Below are 22,958 nucleotides of genomic sequence, written 5' to 3' on the forward strand. Positions count from 1 at the left end.
ATGCTTTCCATATTAATAAGGCCTAGATATTATGACAAAATCCAAGAAAAGGCGACTTACACCCACAACGTGTCTGAGATGCAGATTTCATCATCTACAAATCATCCTTCATCATCTGGAGTAAGATTCATGCATATAACAGTTCAGCTGAACTCTCGCACTTTGGAGAAGGTCTGTAATGGTCACACACATAACAGTCCAAATGTATAAGGCACTAGTACAAGAAAGATAGCTATATAAACACACAACACTGCAAAACATCTTTGTCAAAAAGCATAGGAATGCAAATAAAGTACAAATAAATTAAAAATGTATAAAAAACACAGTACCTTCTGAATTTTAAGTTTGACGAGGACGCTTTCATCTATACTTATCTCCAGTTCCACCATTCAAAACACACAAAATATCCCTTTTTATACTAGCAACTTATACAACTTCAGTCGATCAGAATATCAGACACATCACATAAATATGAGGTTCTATAAAGTAAGTCAGCACAATCAGACTTTAATATTGTGAGCATAACAAGGCACTTGAAATATAACCCTAATTTCTTTTCCCTTTGGAAACAAAGCAGGAGTGTTGGACCTGTAGGTGTAATGAGTTTTCTTAATTTCTTCCAATGTATCATGTTTGTTCAATTTCCTTTCTTCTTTCCTGGCGCCTTGTGACTAGAAGCAAAAGAAAAGAGAGAAGAAAAAGATCCATTAAATATATGTGTGTATGCATGTATATTACACTTTACATGACTGGAAGCATGCGACACCTTTGTAACCAAAATAATTTTTTCCTGTTTTGATAACACTATTATTACCAGGTACAAAAAACTATTTACAGTGGGGGAAATAAGTATTGAATTCGTCACCAGCAACCCTCTGACGTTCCTCGGTGTAAATGAATATTAGCTGCTTCAGTTCAACATTATCAGGATGATGAAGATGAAATCAGGGTGGACACTTCAGCAAGACAATGATCCAAAACACAGCCAAGGAAACTCTCAAAAGGTTTCAGAGAAAGAAAATCAAGTTGTAAAAGTGATGTTTTATAAACAAATTTCAGGAGGAGCACACGCAGAAGTTTCAGTATCAAATACGCCATTGACAATTATTCTATTATCCAATCAGTTCTTGACCAAACCCCTATATATACCAAAGCTGTCTTACCTGCAGCATCTTACGACTTTAGCATCCCTCCACCACCCCGTCACCTCACCTCTTAAGCATTACGATCCAGGGGGAAGCGTTCTGGGGCCGGGCTCGAATCCCAATTCCTCTCTGTTTCCTAATAAGAGGAATAACTCGAGTTTGGGTGTCTTCCCCGAGCTCAGAGCCCTCTCCCCGGACAGCACGCCAAATACGCTTTATTCTGAAACTATTGCAAGTGTAAACTCGTGAATGGCCCAGCCATCACCTGACTTGAATCCAATAGAAAATACACAATAAAGATCAGATTTGAGACGAGACCCACAGAATCATCAAGATTCTTACACTCTGTTGAAGTCTGTGAAAAACTAAGCAATGCATGTGACTTCATTCTCCATATGAGAGCGTCTTTAAGCTGCCATCTCCAAAAAAGCCTTTTATATAAAGTATTAAAACATTTCAGTAGTTTAATACTTTCTCCTTGTGTCATTTTATTGTTATTAAACTCATTTTTCAGATTGTTTTATGTTTTGTTTTATTCTTATGTTTGTATTGTTTGGATTTTTACCAAAATCTGGTTCGACTCCATGTCAACAGCTCCTTTAGAAATATTATTCTCAGGAAAAAAACCATGACGTGTTCAATACTTATTTCCCACACTGGTTATAATTGTTCTCTTTGAGAAAGTCTGCATCATAAAGGTCTGTGAATGTGATATGACATTTGCTCCATCTGTAGTGGAAAAACCATCTCAAAATGCAGTCTTCTGGTCAGGTATTTGAATGCAAGAAGTGCAGGGATGTTATTTTGCAAGGGTTTAGACAGAAGTTAGTACAGTCATGCAGACATTGAGAAACATCACCTATAATAACTTGCTGTGGTTGCAGCAACTTTTAACATCCAAAAATACAGTTTTCATTACTGAAAGCTGATTTTATAAGCCTTTCTATAAGTAGTGAAGGACCACATAGTTGTGTGTGTCCATATATATATATATATATATATATATATATATATATATATATATATGTATGTATGTATGTATGTATGTATATACAGTTGAAGTCAGAATTATTAGCCCCTCTGTTTATTTTATACGGAGAGTTTTAATAACTCATTTCTAATAACTGATTTATTGTATCTTTGTCTTCATGACAGTAAATAATATTTTACTCGATATTTTCAAGACACTTCTATACAGCTTGAAGTGACATTTAAAGGCTTAACTAGGTTAAATAGGTTAACTAGGCAGGTTAGGGGAATTAGGGAAGTTTTTGTTTAACGATGGTTTGTTCTGTCGACTATCGAAAAAAATTGCTTAAAGGGGCTAATAATTTTGACCTTAAAATGGTTCATAAAAAAATTTAAAACTGCTTTTATTCTAGCCAAAATAAAACAAATAAGACTTTCTCTAGAAGAAAACATATTATCAGACATACTGTGAAAATTTCTTTGCAGTGTTTAACATTATTTGGGAAATATTTAAAAAAGAAAAAAAATTCAAAGGGGGGCTAATAATTCTGACTTCAACTGCATGTATATGTATAATATATATATATATATATATATATATATATATATATATATATATATATATATATATATATATAGACATACTCATTCATGCTGAGCACTACGTATAAAAAACATCTAACATTTAGAACAATACAGAGAAATATCTTTAAAATACTGTCTTCCTTGTCCTGCTATTTTGCTATTTGACAGTGTTGATTTGGTGTCACTGATATTGATTTTCTTTAATATATTTATAATTTTTTTGTGTAGCGCAAGTTCTTTTATAACAAAAACTAAAGGAGACTGAGAAATATTTGATTGTCAACTATTAATTTTCTTCCGCTTAGTCCCTTTATTCATCAGGGGTCACCACAGAGGAATGAACCGCCAACTTATCCAGCATGTTTTACACAGCGGATGCCCATCCAGCTGCAACCCAGTACTGACCTTCTTGCCAGCTAATTGTCAACTACTGTAGCTATAATAAGTTATATTTATTTGACATTTCAACTAAATTAACCATAAAGTTTTTACCTGACTACAGTATAATAACTCATGGAATCTACGAAATAATAATAATAATAATAATAATAAGAAGAAGAAGAAGAAGAAGAATACAAATTCCAGGTAAAACTTAATAACATTGGCTAATTTGTAAATAGCCTAAAGGGCCATACATAATTCCTTTTGTTAAGTAACACAAATGTTCATGTTAGTTCACAGTGCATGAAATAATGTTAGCTTCTAATCTTAAATACACATTAATAGTTGCTGCTCAATTGTTCTTTGTTAGTTCATGCTAACTATAGCCAACACAAAACACGCTGTACAGTTTGACCTATAGTTGAAGTCAGAATTTCTAGCCCCTGAATAGATTTCTTCAACACATTTCTAAACATAATAGTTTTAATAACTCATTTCTAATAACTGATTTACTTTTATCTCTGTCTTGATGACAGTAAATAATATTTGACTAGATATTTTTCAAGACGCCAATATTCAGCCTAAATTGACTAGGCTAATTAGGCAAGTTAATGTATAACGATGGTTTGTTCTGTAGACTATTGAAAACAAATATTGCTTAAGGGGGCTAATAATAATAATAAAAAACATTTTAAGGTCAATATAATAATATAATAATAATAATAATAATAATTATTATTATTATATTATTATATTGACCTTAAAATGTTTTTTAAAAACAAAAAAATGCTTTTATTCTAGCCGAAATAAAACAAATAAGACTTTCTTCAGAAGAAAAAATATTATAGCAAATACTGTGGAAAAATCCCTGTTAAACATTATTTGGAAAATCTAAAAGAAAAATTCACAGGAGGGTTAACAGTTATGACTTCAACTTTAAATCCTATTTTATTATTGTCAAATATCTACACATTTTAATCAGATTCAACTCATTTTTCAATGACTGATATTTTGTGCAAACACACACACACACACACACACATACGCAAGAAAGACTGACTTCTGAGGCTCATGTAAAAAAACAGAAACTCTGTTCTCTATTGGATGTTTATTGTCAGCCTCAAGAAAGAGGCCACTATAAGAAATCAGCCAGCAGTGGCTTTACTTCAGCTCTTCACAGACTATTTACAATGTTGATCATAGTGCCAGAGACCAGCTTTACAGAGACCGTCCTCTTTAATCTGCTGCGATGATGAAATCTGTGCAGTCTGTCTGCAATCGTGTCGTGTTGACAGTCGACACGTAAAAAAACTCAACAGAACAAAAAATCTCAACCGGACATGTGCAACGTTTCATATTCCTGTACATGTGATCGGCTCACGTTTAAAAACCAAGCCGACGAGCTAAAAGTAGAAAATAAAACAGGATTTCCATCTTTTTTTAACCCTAATATTCACTTCAAACCACATTCTGAAACGCAACCATCATAAGAATGATCATAAACAAATACGAAAGATTTGCATGATGGTCAAACGTTATGCATAAGCGTCAGAAATAAATGGCTTGTAGTAAATTCTCAAACACTCACACACAAATCTCTGGATTACATATCTATAACCACACACAAACACACACACTGACTTTAGCTGCCTGAGGCCACTTTCGGCTCATAGTTTCTGATAAAGTCTCTGAAAACAATCCAGTGATGGGCTTTGAGATCTAGACTATCAGCTTGAGACCTGCAGGGAACTGGTAACATTAATGTTTGTGATTCAAAGTCAACATGAAAGGATATTCGCGACTCTTTTTACTTAAGACTGTCAGAATCGGGAGATTTTTATTTTAGGATGTTGATCTACTTCCAACTGAAAGGGAATATTGAGTAGGGGGCGGAGCTTTCTTTGTGCGCATCAATCCCTCAGCAAACTAACGATGGGAGGGGCGTGGCTAAGATTATTGTGGCTGAAAGCATCAAACTGACATCAGAGGAGGACCGCCCCTCCAAATGCAGAAGCAAATGATCAGATTTGATTGAAGATTACCCTAAACAAAAGATTTATTTCAGTGGATTAAGTAGCACAGGTTAATTGTTCGTCTGAATAACAACGAGAACTAGCAAATAAACGTCAATTTTGATTTCGCACAGACTTTAAAGGCAAATTTACAATGTTAATTTTGCTAGCGCAAGTTGCTAATGTTAAAGTGGACAATTAAACACTTTGTTGTGGTAATCTTCAATCAAAATCTAACCATTTGCTTCTGCTCTGGAATGAGTTCTTCTCTGATGATGTGAGATTGACGGATTGGGTGAAATAACCTTAGCCACACCCCTTCTACCGTTAGTTTGTTTGCTTAGTGTGAAAGATGAGGGAAGGAGCACAAATATTAACTAAAACTAAATGTTGTATTTTTGTTGGAAATACGTCATCATACTGAAATATTTAGTTATTTTTAGTGATGTTTAGCTGAAAGGCGGTCAAAACGGAATCATTACTATCATACTATCAACGTTTTATTTGTTTCTATTTGTTCACATTTTAATTTGTTTGAGTTGTAGTCGTTTAGCGCATTTCTGACATTTATGCTTGTATTTCATATAATTAAATTAAATAAATAAATATATCAAATAATAAAACCAAACTATAATTTAATTTGATTTATCAAGTTAAAGACATCAAGTTAAACTAAATGAAAAATGTCTCTCAGGCAACTAGTTGCAATAAATTATGCTGAAATATAGCTTGAAGGGGCTAATAATTTTGACCTTAAAATGTTTTTTTTTTTTTTTTAAACTGTTTTTATTCTTGCCAAAGTAAAACAAATAAGAATTTCTCCAGAGGAAAAAACATTATCAGACATACTGTAAAAATTCCCTTGCTCTGTTAATCATCCTTTGGCAAACATAAAAAAAAAAAAAATAGGGGCTAATAATTCTGACTTCACCTGTGTGTGCGTGCATATGTGTGTGTGTGTGTGTGCACGTGTGTGTGTGTATTTTTTAATATATATTAATTTATATATAAAGATTATAAATATATACATTTTTCTGTTAAAACGTACTTTAAGTCAAGTAACTTTTAGTAATTAAAAAAAAAAAAAAACTGGAAAAATAAAATAAACTGCATAATAAACTCGTCAACTGCATCCTGTAATAATCCTGCAATTATTTTAGTAGATTACATGTCGGATAAATAATTACATTGTAAACATTTTCTTTTGCAAATAATGTAACGATTCATCCGACATGTAATCTACTATAATAATTGAACTATTATTACAGGATGCAGTTGACGATTATTAAATTGTTCCTGTTTTTTGGATAACTAAAAAATAACTAGTCCCGAGGTTAATTAAGATCAGCAACTTGTAACCAAGTAAATAGAGTCTGACATGATTTCATGTTGACTTTTTTAAAGTAACACTTTACAATGTTGTTTAATTTGTTAACATTTCACATATTTCGTTTTTAAGAGCTAACAATAGAAAAGTTCTTTAACAGTGATTATAACAAATCATTTATTAACATTACTTTATATTACTTCATATGTGAATTGACCCAATTAAGTTTTTACCAAAGCTAAAATGTTAAAAAATGTTGTAAAAATACACTACCTGACAAAAGTCTTGTCACCTATCAAAGTTTTAGGAACAAGTAATAACTTGACTTCTAGTTGATTATTTGGTATCAGAAGTGGCTTATATGAAATGCCTCTAGATTATGCTCATTTTACCAAATGCATTAATCTTACCCCAGACATACTCAATAAATGTTCATGTCTGGTGACTGGGCTGGCCAATCCTGGAACACCTTGACCTTCTTTGCTTTCAGAAACTTTGATGTGGAGGCTGAAGTATGAAAAGGAGCGCTATCCTGCTGAAAAATTTGCCCTCCCCTGTGATTTGTAATGTAATAAGCAGCACAAATGCTTGATGCCTCAGGCTGTTGATGTTGCCATCCACTCTGCAGATCTCTTGCACGCCCCTATACTGAATGTAACCCCAAACCATGATTTGTCCTTCACCAAACTTGACTGATTTCTATGAGAATCTTGGGTCCATGCAGGTTCCAACAGGTCTTCCGCAGTATTTGTGATGATTGGGATGCAGATCAACAGATGATTCATCAGAAAAATCGACCTTCTGCCACTTTTCCAAATGATCAACTATAAGTCAGGTTAGTATTTGTTGCTCTTACAACTGGGATCGACGACAAGACTTTTGTCAGGAAGTGTACGTTTATCCTTTGTTAGTTGATGTGAGCTAATGCTATCAAACAAGACCTCATTGTAAAGTGTCAAAAGTCTATTCATGCTCATGTAAACAAAGAAAGTAAACAGAATCAGGCCACATTCCTTCCCTCAAAATCATAAAAAATAAATCAACGTAATTAATTGCTTCGTAAATAATCAAGCAGCACTTAACCCAGTCCTTTTCAGCTTATACAAACTCAATCATGCATTCAAAAATAAACCCAAAATCAACGTTACCGAAACCACAACCAAACTCAAACCCATGATCCATCCATCACCTTAACATTTACTTGCTGTGAAATTAAAAAAACATTACAAATAAAACGAAAACAACATTCATAATCAGGACGAGCTCTTGAGGTGATTTACTGAGAACAGTTTTGGCATATCTGTATCAAATATGTGCACAAAATTCCTCTGTACAATACACAACGTAAAGAGAAATCCACTATCTTCCTTTTTTTTTTGCATCATAAAAAGAAGATATAGTACTTTGATATTATGTACAGTGTAAGAATTATATTAACATATATATAGTTACCATATATATTCAGTCACAAGTTGATTTGAGAAAGGCACAGCGTTAACCATTTGTCGGTTAAGCAAAACTAGTCCCTCTCACTCACACACACAAAAAAAGAAAACAGCCTTCGTTAAGGTGCCGTTAAGGTTGGAAAATAACCAGGTTAGTCAGTTTCCTGCAAAGGAAAAGAGCCGGAGATGAAACCACAGGTGGAAAAGCAAGAATCCGCACGGAAACCATGTGTTAAGGAAGTGTTTCTCAACCACGTTCTTAGAAGACCACCGGCACTGCATGTGTTGGATGTCTTCTTTGTCTGTCACACCCATTACATGTCTTCTAGTCTCTGCTAATGAGCTGATGATCTGAATCAGGTGAGTTTGGTTAACGAGACAAGAAAAATATGCAAATCCCAGGTCCCCCAGGAACATGGTTGAGGAACACTGTGTTAAGAGACTTTCCGTTTGTAAATTAGATCATTTCCAAAGCCAAGTGTCGATTGTGACATCTCAAACATCGCATTATTGGAAAGGAGGGCTTATTATTCCCTGCAAGCTGATTTAAAAGCATCGCTTCATCTGGGAATCCCACAAACACTCACTAGTTGATCACACAGGCTACAAGGTGCCATATATTACTGCCACAGACACCACTCGCTCAAGCTCTTTGCCACTGATACGGATTCCGCCATGAGGTATTGCCATGTTTCATCTGTAAACATGGCAGACAGCTTTTAATTTCAACCATTATTTTCATTCTCTATTCTCACAACACTACGATTCTGGCAAAGCACTTGGAGCGTGAAATAGCAGCTGTGGGTGAATCTCACAAATGTACACTGTAAACAATGCTGGCTTCCACATTTCTTCATGTTGTCTCAACACAAATAGATTAGGTTAACTTACAAATTTAAGTGGATTGAACATAAAACAATTCAGTTTTGTCCAAAAAAAAAAAAACTTAAGAATTGTGTCGTTTCAACTCATTTTATAGAAGTAGATTAAACAGGAAGCAAAAGTCATTTTTTGAGTGTAATCAAGATGAGGTCGGGGTGAAATTACACCGACTAAAACAAATGAAGCAAATTAGAAATGTAATAAATAATATATGAAGGAAAATATTTAGAAAGTATATTTCTGACAGACAAAAGAGCCTGCTTTATGCACAATTGACAAGTCTTGCATTGTGACTAATGTTTATAAAAATAAGCACAATACCTAAATAAATTCTTGTGAGCATGAGGTGGTAAGAAAGGGATTATTTAAATGTATATGTTAAGATAGCAAGTGTTTTACAGAATTTAATTCAAGTGGATTAAATTATGAATAATAATAATAATAATAATAATAAAGTAACTTTCAATAAGGTCTCATCTGCTTATATTAGATTAATACATATTGTTTTATATTTATTTATAAATTAAAAATATTATATTAGAAATGTATTTACGAATTCAATTATTTAACATTGTGACTATTGTTTATAAAAATAAGCACAATACCTATATAAAGTCTTGTTAGCATGAGGTGGTAAGAAAGGGATTATTTAATGTATATGTTAGGCTAGCGGGTGTTTTACAGAATTTAATTCAAGTGGATTAAATTATGAATAATAATAATTATAATAATAATAATAATAATAATAATAATAATAAAAGTAATTTTACAATAAGGTTTCATCAGCTTGTATTAAAGCAATAAATATTGTATTCTATTATATTTAGCATTCATATAACTGAATAACAGCTGACTAACTTGTGTTGATAAATGTGTTCTTATTGTAAATATATTTTGTATGCAGACAGAACAGTGTTTTACAGTAAAGATGAGGTCGAGGTTCAATTTCACAGACAAAAATAAATCAATGAAATTAATTAAAAATCCAATTAATAATACAAGAAGAAAAAAATATAAATAAAAAAGAAAATATATTTATGACAGAGAAAAGAGCCTGCTTTATGGACTATTGACTATTATTGTGACTTTTTATAAAAATACTAATATAACTTCTTGCTAGCATGAGGTGGTAAGAAATAGATAATTTAAATGTTTATGTTATGATAGTGGGGGTTTTACTGGATTTAATTCAAGATGATTAAATTATAAATAATAATAATAATAATAATAATAATAAAGTAACTTTCAATAAGGTCTCATCTGCTTATATTAGAGCTATAAATATTGTATTCTTTTATATTTATTTATAAATAAATAATTATATTATAAATTCAAAGAAAGTATATTTATGAAACAAAAAAAAAAGAGCCTTTATAAATCATCGACAAGTCTTGCATTGTGACTTTTAATAAAAAATAAGCACATTACTTTCATTAAATCTTGTTAGCATGAAGTGGTAAGAAAGGGATTATTTAAATGTACATGTTATGATAGCGGGTGTTTTACAGAATTTAATTCAAGATGATTAAGCATTGAAAAATAATAGAATGAAATAACTTTACAATAAGTTCTCATCTGCTTATTTTAGAGCCATAAATATTGTATTATATTTATTTAACATTCATATAACTGAATAACTGCTGACTAACTCATGTTAATGAATGAGCTCTTATTCTAAAGATATTTTGTATGCAGACAGAAGTGTTTTACAATAAAGAGAACTATTATGATCATTTTTACATTGTGTGGAAATACAAATCTAGGAGTTAAATGGGATTCATTTTCACAATGCGAGTATCTATGTTGAAACTTAAAGTAATGGATGTCACTTTAATGATCGATGCCTAAAATGAAAATGTACTCGCTTTTTAACTCTCCTTCAAGAGGTTCCAAATCGCTTTGAGTTTCTTTCAAGACATTTCAAGCTGAAAACCTGTAAGCCTCAACCTTTATAGCAGGAATTGAAATACTACGGAAGTCAATAGTTACAGGTTTCCAGCCTACTTCAAAATATCTTCTTTTGTGTTGAGCACAAAGAAACTCAAACAGATTTGTGACAGGTAAAAGGAGAGTAAACGATGGCAAGAATTTTCAGTTTTGGGTCAACTATAGCTTTAACATCCTTTCATTCATTTCCTCTTCAATTTAAAGCAGTTTTTTTGTGAGATTCACCCATCAGTTTTCAAGTCAATCCAGCCCAGCGTCCATTAACTCAACACACAATATTCACATCCTCTTCCCTGAAAATCAAGCTGTCTAACAGGAATATGCTGTTTAAGGCCAACAGAGAAGAGAGATTAAAAAATGAGAGAGAGATATGCTTGTGAAAAGAAAACAAAAATGCCACTGTTGGTTTTTGGTATTTAAAAAAAGAAAAGAAATCTCTCTGGTTTGTGCTTTCCAAATCATTTAAAGGGATAGTTCACCTAAAAACCAAAATGTAGTCACTGTTTACGCTCTCAAGCGGTTCCAAACATTTATGAGTTTCTTTCTTCTGTTGAACACACAAGATGATATTTTATATATTAAGAAAGCTAAAAAGAAGTAACAATTGACTTCCATAGTATGAAAAAAATACCATGGAAGTCAATGCATGGAACATTCTTCAAAATATCTTCTTTCATGAGTTTCAACAGAAAACAAAAACATCATAAATGTTTAAAAACAAGTAAAGGTTGAGTAAATGGTGACAGAATTTTACTTGATCACAAATATATTATGAAGAAAGCGAAAAACCGGTAACCATTGACTTCCATAGTAGGAAAAAAAAATACAATAGAAGTCAATTCTTACAGCATTCTTCAAATTATCTTCTTTTGTGTATTTCAATACAAGAAAGAAACTTATAAATGTTTAAAAACAAGTAAAGGCTGAGTAAATGAAGATATTTTAAAGAAAAGCCAAAAACCGGTAACCATTGACTTCCATTGTAGGAAAAAAAGAAGATGGAAGACAATTCTTACAGCATTCTTCGAAATATCTTCTTTTGTGTGTTTCAACAGAAGAAAGAAACTTATAAATTTTTTAAAAAAGTAAAGGCTGTGTAAACGAAGAAAATTTTCATCTGTAATTTTTTTAAGAGTGAACTATCCCTTTAACAAACACCCTAATCTGAAGCAGACGCTTTAGACCCCAACCCCACAGCAGCAGAGAAAAAAGAAAGCTGAAAGAGTGAATAGAGTTAAGATTTCCACCCGGAGAGAGATTAATGAAAGGGGACACAGAGAAGACGCTTTTAGTTGGCTCATTTCACCAGGACTGACTTTGGAAGGAACGCATCCAGCTCCGATTCTCCTGCTTTGCTGGATGAAGCCGCGCTTGTGCTGGAAGTGCTGGTGTTCGCTTTGGGGAGACTGTACATATAGACGGCTCCTATGACCAATCCGGCGCCCAGCGTGAAGACCAGGTCCACGTGGAAGCCGAAGAGGTAGACGGATGTGATGGTGGACACGATGATGGAGAAAGAAGTGGCGAAGCCTTTGAGGATGTTGTCCGCGTATTTCACAACAACGGCCACCAGGAGGCCGCCGAACGCTTGGTTGAAAATGACACCCCACACCATCGGTGTGTATCCAAACAAAAAGCCTTTTTCAGCGATGGCGGCGCCGTCGTTCCACCACATGCCGAGGAGACCCAAAACAGTCCCGAAGATCCCGAGCTGGATGTTCCTCATCCACACTGACGCCGAGCTGCCCTTCAGGATCTTCTCGAAGTAGACGCCGGCGAAGCCCGAGGAGAGGCAGGAGATGATGACGGACAGCAGGCCCTTGAAGTAGTTCTGGTTGGCCGCAGTCACGGCTTCCTTCTGCTTGCCGCTCTCTTGCTCCACCTGGACGATGGCCACACCAGCGAACAGCAGCACCAGAGAGATCCACTGGATCCTAGACAGACTCTTCCGCAGCATCAGCACTGAAAACAGAGCCGTGGTCAAGATCTTCAGCTGATATGTGACCTGCAGGGGAAGTCATCAAAATACATGTCACTGCAGTCTTTTCATTTTTACTAAACTTAACCTGCTTCTTTCAGGCTAAAAATATTGTAAAAAGACTATCTAAATGTTGTGTTAAAAAAAATTATGAATCCTTTTTATCTTTGGAAAAACAAACAGAAATAATTTTAAGTGCTAACATAAATTACTATATAAATACAAATATGTTAAAGCATAAAGTGAAATATATACAGCTGAAGTCAGATTTATTAAACCCCCTGAATTATTCGCCCCAAATTGTTTTTCCCCAATTTCTGTTTAACGGAAAGAAGATTTTTTCAGCACATTTCTAAACATAATAGTTTTAATAACTCATTTCTAATAACTGATTTATTTTCTCTTTTCCATGATGACAGTAATTAATATTTGACTAGACATTTTTCAGGACACTTCTATACAGCTTAAAGTGACATTTAAAGGCTTAAATAGGTTAATTAGGTTAACTAGGAAGGTTAGGGTTATTAGGCAAGTTATTGTATAATGATGGTTTGTTCTGTAGACAGTCGAAAAAATATATAGCTTAAAGAAGCTAATAATCTTGACCTTAAAATGTTTTTTAAAAAATTAAAACTGTTTTTAATCTAGCCAAAATAAAACAATTAAGACTTTCTCCAGAATAAAAAATATTATCAGACATACGGTGAAAATGTCCTTGCTCTGTTAAACATCATTTAGGAAATATTTTTTAAAAAAAAGGAAAAAATATCAAAGGGGGTTTAATAATTCTGATTTCAACTGTATATATTTATTATATATTTATTATTAGCTCCCTTAAAGTCCCTGTGAACTGGAAGCTGCGATCGTTATTCTTGTTGTAATGTGACAAAGTTTCAAGAGAAACTAAATTGTAAATGAGAAACCAGCGGGCATGGCTCGTTTTTTCGACCGTGGGCTGAATGGAGGTAGTAAAGTAGGCATTTCATTCAGAAAGATCGGGAAAGGGGTTTTGGAAGAGTTATTACAACCTAACAGACTCCTCCTGCTTACCAATCCTGTCCATTACCTCAAAATCCCATCATCTAATAATTTAACGGAAAACAAACAGGAAGTGCATTTTCAGATTTCAGTAAAAGATCACAAGGTCAAACTATTTTTTTTCTTAATGACATGCACAGATGAATTATTCAAAACTAGCAACATGAGCTAATAAAAACATATGATTACTTTTCATTTCTTGGGGACTTTAAGAATTTTTTTCTGATTGGCTACAGAACAAACCGCTTTTGCCCAATGACCTGCCTATATAACCTAATAAAACCTTTAAACTGCACTTTAAGGTGAATACTAGTATCTTGCTAAATAACTAGTCAAATATTATATTCTATTAATAGGGTATATGCAGAAGAACTTAAAGTTTTTAAGTAACCTGGGTCAAACGCTTTCGATGAACTGTATGTTGTTACAAAATCGGCATGTTTCTTTAAAAAACGGATCTGTTTTCTTTAAAAATCAACAATCTTCTCAGGATTAACAGCTGCAAAGAAAACATTATGAGGTTCCCTCCTAATCTCCTGTTAGTTCAGCAATGGTTATACTATTTTATAGACATTGTTCGACTAGAACAGTCTACTGCCTTAATTAACAGAGCAAAGATTTCAACAATCCTTCTTAGAACCAAATACATGACAATTTGATCTCCATTATTAAAACTTAAGTGATTTAATTTAACAACGTAGGAGAAATGATTAAGATGTCTCAGGATATAGGTGACAACAAATTATCTTTTCTTTCTGTTTGATGTTTTACAATAATTTTAGTAGACACTTTTTCTTTCATTTATGTACTTCTCTGACATTATGTATATAGTTTTTTCTCTTATACTTATTTACAGGTTTCGGTTTGCATATATATATATATATATATATATATATATATATATATATATATATATATATATATATATATATATATATATATATTGATATATGTGTGTTTGTTTGTGTACATATATAATATGTATTTTTTTTTGTTTGTTTCATATTGTTATCAACCATGCTATACACATTGAACCAAATCAATGTTGAGGAATTCTGCCATTACCATTGTTGATAACCACGTTTATTAAAAACACAATAAAAAAAAAATCAACAATCTTCACTGCCTAATTGATATACGATATAAAGTGGGTCTCAGAATGTACAAGAAACAGTGAATTCCATTTTTCTGTGCCATGTCTTTAAAATATAAGCAATGATTTTATTCCAGTATTTTCAATGGAGCTTCTGCGCTGGCCTGCTCCTCCTGATGAGTGTGTGTGTAAACGGCTTTTCATCTCGTTTTATGCTTCAACAACTGCTTAAGTCTATTTAACGGATTATATTTTAATTACATCACAACATCGATGCTGTGAAAGGAACCTTATAAAATTGAAAAAAAAAGTCACATTAACCGTTCACTGGACGTTTATTGGTATGGGAAGAAACACTAGCTCTGTAGTTAATTATTAGAATTATTAAGATTAAAAATGAATTGAAAAATCTTCTCTCTGTTAAAACCACTTGGGAAACATATCGAAAAATTCACATCACTTATTTTGTCTTTGACTGAATAAATAAAAATAAATAAATAACTTTATGATTTCACACATTTGTATTTCTGTATAAATAACAACCAATGGCAAGCACATAACACATTTAAAGCTATGAGAAATATTACAAGCACTAACAAAACTGCTAAAACTTAAAATAAAATGGAAAACAAAACCATCACACAAATCTACAAGCAGTACAGAGAGTGTTGTGAGTCTCTTTTACCTGGAATGTGGCTGCTGGTAAATTGGAAATGGCCACATACTGCAGGTTGTTCTGTAAAGTGTAGATGAGCGAAGGAACTGCTAACTTCAGCGTGTCCCAATACTGTATGACTATAGAGTCATACAACAACGACACGAAGCTCTTCACATTACCTGCATTTAAACACACACACACAAATTAAAACCATCACTTGTATGATATTACTGATCCTTGACTTATATTAGATATAATTAAATCAGAAAAATGCATATTACACGTTTATTTTAATATTATATTCAAATTGTTCCATACCATGCAGCCCTAATTCCTTGCCTTTTGCAAATGATTCAGAAGTCCTAACACAATGGCAGACTACATCTATCCCTTTTAATGCTCAATGTAAATGTGGAGGCTGTGGAGTGTCTAGTGAACGCACCTCTCTTCTGTATCAGGATGATGAACAGACAGGTGATGACTTTAAGAACTTCTGCCATCACCACAGCCGATGTGGTGTAGAAATGATCACCCGGAAGCGTCCGCACATAGCGGATACTGAGGATGAGCGATGCATTCTGGATCACCAGAATCGCCAGACTGGTGTACTTCAGCTTCTTGTTGACTGCAAGAAACACACGTATGACAACATTTCAGTCAACATGGAGTGGCTTTTTTTTTGGTAAATAGGCAAAATAAAAATGTTTATCTATCTGCACACTTCTGCTATTAATAGCATCCTGTACATATATTAATTTATTGTAAATCTCTGTTCATAGCTAATACATCTGTATATAATGTTCATAGTACATCCATCTGTAAATATCACCATAGTTTTTCTATAACTGCACTTTATAACTTATACCTGTATCCTGCACTTGCTGCTATTGCACTGCTGGTTAGACCGAAGCTGCATTTCGTTGCCTTGTCTCTTGTACATGTGTAATGACAATAAAGTTGAATCTAATATAATCTAATCTAAAAAAAAATGCAACAGAAGGATGATGAATTTGAACCATTCCAGCGTTATGGATGTGACATTTGCAGTGAAAACTTAAAACATAAATTCACAGAGAAAAATATGCTAACTTTATATTGAATATCTGTTTCTATTTTCCTAAAAAACTAACCACAGAGTTAAAGGATCAGAAAAATATCAATCCAAAATTATTTGTGTGACTTTGGTAAACCAAATATAATAGTTTGAAAACATTGACAGATATTTTTGAGTATTTTTATAGTACTGTAAAATACAAGCCTACACAAAAATACAAGCCTACACAAAAATACAAGCCTACACAAAAATACAAGCCTACACAAAAAACCTAGAAAGGGTTTCACTTTTTAGGTGAAAACGTAATTTTTTTCATGGCAAGGTTGACATTTGCATGGAATTGCTCATTTATGGATATGGAAAAGAAATACGGCAGCATTTTATGTTAATCCATCACCTGAACCCCTGTGAGAGAGAGGTTTGAGTTTATTGCCATTTCAGCTTCTCTGGCTATGTCATGGCAAAAAAATTGATAAAATGGCAAAAAAAAAAAATGATATTCTAACAATTAAAGGTCATCAACAGCAATTAATATTACACAAATAAAATACATAAATAATAGTAATGATAGTAATAATAATAATGATAATATAAAGTTACAGTTTTTTAAGGTTTACTTTTGATAAACATTTTTTACAATTCACATATAAAATATTTCATTTAAAGTCTCACCAGATAAAAAGAAAACGTCTGATAACATTAAAAATAGGGCATTCCACAGGTATATGTTTAACAGTTTGGTTTCTGTTGCAATATTGACATTTTGTTTATGTGTGAGCCTCGTATGTCCAATGAGGGATCTTCTGTAAATATTCCCATCATGTCTTGAGCTCAAAAATAAATTTGATTTTCTTCCCATTTCTGGCTGAATTTCAAAAACTTTATTGAACCCCTGTGAACAAAACCAGGAGCCCCTCTTCTCTCCCCCCACAACACCACACGACAAACTCAAAACATTAACAATTTCTAGTGTGCCTTACATGTGAGTGGGCTTGACAAACTACCTGTAGAAAACACTCTTTCATCTCTCTGATACTTGCACCAGTTTTTGCACAAGACAATTTCTTACAATAATTCCATATCTATTAGAAAACCATCCATTTATGAACTGTGCCTCACACAGGTGAGTGGGATTGACAAACCACCTGTAGAAACACTCTTCTTTCTATTAAAAAAAACACACTCCCCCTTCTAAAGGCTAGTTTTGCATCAAGCGCACACATATGGTCCGGCGCAGCATTCGCATTATCGCATACCCCTCACCGAGGTGCAGAAGTGCACCTCTCAAAAAACGTAACTACATGTCGCAATGACGAGTAGTGCAAGCTCTGTGATTAGTCGGTTTGGTATCGGTGACAAGTGTGGGTGGTGCTGAGAGCCGCGAGCCCGATAGAGCAATTGTTTACAAGTGTCGAGTCCTGGGAAGGAGCTCCAGGGGGGTATTCCAGAAAGCAGGTTATGTGACATACCCGGGTAAGTTTGAGTGTAAGTAAGTAGATAACCTCAGCTTTGGTTCCAAAATCAAAGGTAACTTCTGGGATATGTTAAGTAGCCATAGCACCTTCCTCTCTGAAGATAACCTGATCCGGAGCAGTTTCTCTTCAGAGAGTAAGTTGCCATGTTCCAGAGTTTGTCTGTTTCAAAGAGTTTACTGAGCATCGCGTGCTCTTGTGATGAGAATATTTATGGACATAGAAGCACAGTTATAGGGCACTGATGGTCAACGTGACAACCGTGGTTGTCCATTGCCACCAGCGGTAGTATGTGACGTCACGCACTTTAAAACACAAATTACCGTTATGTTGCCAAGTATTACATTTTTGTTACAATATAACATTAGGCGCGATTCAGCAAGTTCAAGTTCAACCATGGAAAACAAAATCTTACATCTGGGAACATTTTGGATTCATGCCGACCGAGAAAGGTGAACCAATTAATTTGGATTAAGCTTTTTGTAAGTTTTTTAAGTGTTAAAAGGTGTTAAAGTGTGGTTTAATATTCACTGCTGAGAGTCCAAACACCGAAGAGCAAATCCATCGATGCGCAGCTTAACGGGTCCCGAACCATGCAAGCTAGTGGTGACTGACGGTGGCGAGGGTTAAAAAAAGCCACGTATAGTCAACTCCTGTCTTCTAAACGCAAACGCCCAGCTAGTCAGCCAGGTATCGCAGAGGCATTTTCAAAATGGCCAGATACAAAAGAAAAAGTGATAAATGGAAAACATTGATGAGAAATGGAGCAACATATTTGGTAAGAACGCGCCGCTCCGCAGTATAGAAAAACACAACACAATCTCACGGCAATTCGTAAATTTTTGATTTAGTGGCTAATTCGTATGAATTCGTACGATCTAATTCATACAATTTAGTACGATTTGATCTTCCCCCAATGACGGTTGGGTTTAGGGGTGGGGTTAGGTGCCACGCCTCATTTTTTAAAATCATACAATTTCGTACGAATGAACTCATGAATGAATTAGCCACTAAACTGTAAAAACGTAAAATACTTACGCTTTCCGAGATATACAGTTGGCGGAAGAGAAGCAAGAAACCTTCTCTTGCACGGTTGTGAAAAAGTATCTGTGCATTTGTGCTACAAACACACCGTCTGAACGTGTATTGCTGGAAACATTATAACCCCAATTAGGTCTTCACTTAATCCGGACAAAGACAACATGTTAGTTTTTCTGGCAAAGAATTTGAAATATGAATAGAAAACAAAAGGTGGAGAGAACCTGCGCTGTTTTTTAAACATCTGACTTTACTAGTATAATTGTTACTAGTAGGCTAATATTTTTGTACTTCTTATAATTATTACTATTTATATTATTACTGATTAGTAAAGTGCTATTTAGGCTATTAGTGAAGTTCTTAAAAATGTATTTTTTATTTATTATTATACGGTTTCAAGCAGTTAAAGTTATTTAATATATAACTACATTACTATAGGCAGTATCGTGTTGTTTTATTAACGAAATTTCAAAAATAAACACGTACGTTTATACGGATGTTTTATTAATTATTATTTAATCAAGTTATAAGTTATTCTTTCATTTTGACATAAAAGGTCAATTAACTTAGGTGGGCTACTTTATTTGTTGGTGGTACGGGAGGAACATTTTTGCCGGTGAATAATGTTCTCACCACTTAAAAAAATAAATAGATAAATAAAATAACTTGTGAAAAGGATGCAATAATAAAAATGCAAGCTCTTAATCATTCTTCGTAATCTGATTCGTACATGCAATGAACCTATATTGCGCAGACAAGAACAAAGCCTAAAGCAAAGTCTAGAGAGAGAAGAGTTATTAACATGCAATTAATATTAGTTAATATTAATGATCACAAACAGGAACTGCGTTGAATGAGAAATGCCTTCGCAACGTCGTATCTACGATCTGGTGTTGGATAATCCATGTTATTGCCGTCTCCCCAGCCAGGTTTTAAGCTTTTTTTTGTTCTTCTCGCTACAAACAATAAAGTATGGCTATAGCAGGCCCGGCGGCATAATGTCATAGCTGAGGAGGCATCTTAATGCCATATAAGGGGCATTACTGCCTAAGTTACCCACTTAAGGCAGACATATACTTTTTATAGTAACAATGCAGTTTCGCTTTTAGGTTTCATCAATGATGGTTATGCAAAGTTTATTAACGCAGACGGATCATGGCTTCAGAGCCAGACCAGTGGTTTAAATTATATTTTACTCCTTATTTCTTTCCGTTTTAATTCAAAAAGCATATATATTTAAAGTTTTGTATTGCATATTTTTAAAGATTATCATTCAGCCTACCTGCAGCGCATATGAGAGGTTGATGCGGCAAATCCCCTTTACTCATGCACTATACCCATGACACTGTAAACTTGACTTTGCAGGCTGATCATCTTAAACCTCAAAAGGCATTTTTAAGTGTCCTAACTTGAGACTGCTGCATAATGGGATGTTTCTTATTACAACTGTTAGCGATGTCAAAATAAAAGCAACCAATAAAAAGGGTTTTGCGTTTTTATCGATTGTATAGCTTAATTTTAATAATAATGAATATAATAAATTATAATATTAATTATAGTGTAAACTACTGTGCAGTGTCCAACAAAACATTTTTATTATATTACTCCAATAGACCTGATCCCTAACTGAAAAAGAATGAAAGTAGTACACTGTAAAAAAAAATGGCCGTGATTTCAACATTAAAAAAACTGTAGAAATGCTACAGTAAAAATCCGTAACCTGGTTAACGGTATGTTTCCTTAATATATACAGCGAATAACCGTAAATTGACTTTCCCAGAATTCCCTGTATGGCACATCACCTTTTGTGCTTTTTGTTGACATTAATATGGATCTTTTTAGTTGTTTCCCCATCAGTTATGTGCATTAGAGATTTATTACATCTAATGTTGATAAACAATGTTTATTTCATGACTAATTTTACGTGTGTTACTATACTGGTGTTTAGTAGCTATGGGAATGACACTGAGCACCTTCTATACACTGATACTCTTTATTGCTTGTGGGAAAAGTTGTTTGTGATGAGCATTGGTTCATTATGTAACTTTCTCATCACCACTTGCATATGGCTGTGCTAACGTGTCTAACTGTGTAACAAAAAATGTGAAAATGTTTATTTATGAAGTTATACATGAAGCATGCTGGATTGTTTTTGTTTTTTTTAGCACTGTGTGTAAGTGATTTGTCTGTGTTTGTTGAATCATGAAAAGCTATTACCCTAATCTAATTGCCCCTGGTGGAATTAATAAAGTTGTTAAACTTAAACTTAAATTCAAAATACAGAAATATTACCTTTATAAATTAATGAAATTTGGTAGTTTACTGTAAACATGAGAAATTACTTTTACGTTCTGTACCGTATTTTTAACGGTAAAATACTGGCAACCACAGCTGCCGTTTTTTTAACCGTAAATTTTACAGATTTATTTTTTACAGTGTAGGAATGACGGGAGTGTTAGTAATAAAAGACAGAAAGAACGTTCACTTTTGAGTGAACTTCGGTCACGGATTATTTGAGTATGACTGATATATCCATATTTTAAGATGTAGGATGTTGTTTAAATGTATACATCTATTAACGCACGCACACACACTTGATACATTTTTTAATATCATTTTTTTCAGGGTTTCCAAATGCTATTGTGTGCAGTAATTGCAGCCGGTTTTAAAGCTCCATCGGTCACTAAAGGACACTGATAATATGAAATCTGTGCATAGTATAAATGTGCAGGTACAACTTAATTTTCAGTCCTTAATCTTTTGGTGTTTCAACTGTAAAAGTCATTACTGCTTCCACTTACTAGCTCATAAGTGATGATGCCCCCACCTCATCACTTTGTTGAGGCTAAATGGCTCATTTTCAGGGGATGATGATTTAAGTGTATAATACAAATATAGTAAAAAAACAAATGTTGCTTTACACAATGTTTCTTTTTATTATATTTGTATTATACACTTGAATCATTACTAGGCACTACATTGTTACTTGCTGGAGGACAAAGGATACCCTTTTCTGCCTTATATGATGACACCCTACCTGCAGCCTGAGCCAGAAGAAACATCAGTGACCCAAGCAGACCAAAGAGATGGAAGAGTGCTAAGAAATATAATTTGTCGAAAAAATATGTTTAATTAAATAGTTTGGTCTGAAGCACTGTTCATTTCTTTATTTCCTGAGATTTTTTACACTGCTTTATACACACACACCTTTCAACATGTAACATTTTTCATATATATTTCTCCCCTTAAGGTGATGCTCATGTTTATTTATCTTTGAAGATGGACCTTATACAGCTACTTTAGAATTTTTATATACATGTATAAAAGATTGTTTTGTGATACAATAGTAAATAGTAAATGTAAATGTAAATGATACAATAGTGAAATTCAAATATGAAAAAGTGAAGACAAATTCTTACACTGCTTGTCAGTTGAGACATAAGAAACTTCGTCCGCATGAAAAACAAAAAGCATAAAAAGAACCTAAAGCTACCTGACAACAATCACTTACAACAGTGACAGATTGTGTGGTTTAAGTCAAATCACTCAACCACTGATGAGCCTTTATTAAAGGACAGAGCAGCTCCTCTAACTCAGTGGTTCTCAAACTTTTAAACCAGCGACCCCCAATGTAAGATCGTCAAGAACTCGCGACCCCCCCACTACCAAAGCATATACAAACAAATAAAATCGTTTTTTTTTTAAGCTGATCACAATATTTTAACTATATTTACTATACATTACAGGGCTCGAAATTAAAATTTTTGCTCGGTAGTACTGGTGCTCCTAACTTTAAAAATGTAGGCGCACCAGCTAAAATTTAGTGGCACCCACCAATTATCGAAGTTACTACAAGTTTTATAAACAGATTTATTGCATTTGAAATAATGCACTAATATTGCACTAATCAAAACTAACAAGCAAAAAAATATAT

General features: G+C 33.6%; 1 protein-coding gene across 1 annotated transcript in view; it reads right to left on the minus strand.

The window, feature by feature from the left end:
• slc35a2 (solute carrier family 35 member 2) overlaps positions 1–22,958 on the minus strand; it is a 28,735-nt gene continuing 5,777 nt past the window's right edge. The window contains exons 2-5 of the mRNA XM_056464039.1: positions 15,903–16,085; positions 15,488–15,639; positions 12,010–12,698; positions 1–671 (exon numbers count right to left, since the gene is read on the minus strand). Of these exons, the coding sequence (XP_056320014.1) occupies positions 638–671; positions 12,010–12,698; positions 15,488–15,639; positions 15,903–16,085 (1,058 nt within the window). The 3' untranslated portion in view covers positions 1–637. The remainder of the gene's footprint in view (positions 672–12,009; positions 12,699–15,487; positions 15,640–15,902; positions 16,086–22,958) is intronic.

The sequence above is a fragment of the Danio aesculapii genome, chromosome 8 (assembly GCF_903798145.1).
Source record: "Danio aesculapii chromosome 8, fDanAes4.1, whole genome shotgun sequence".
Lineage (NCBI taxonomy): Eukaryota > Metazoa > Chordata > Actinopteri > Cypriniformes > Danionidae > Danio > Danio aesculapii.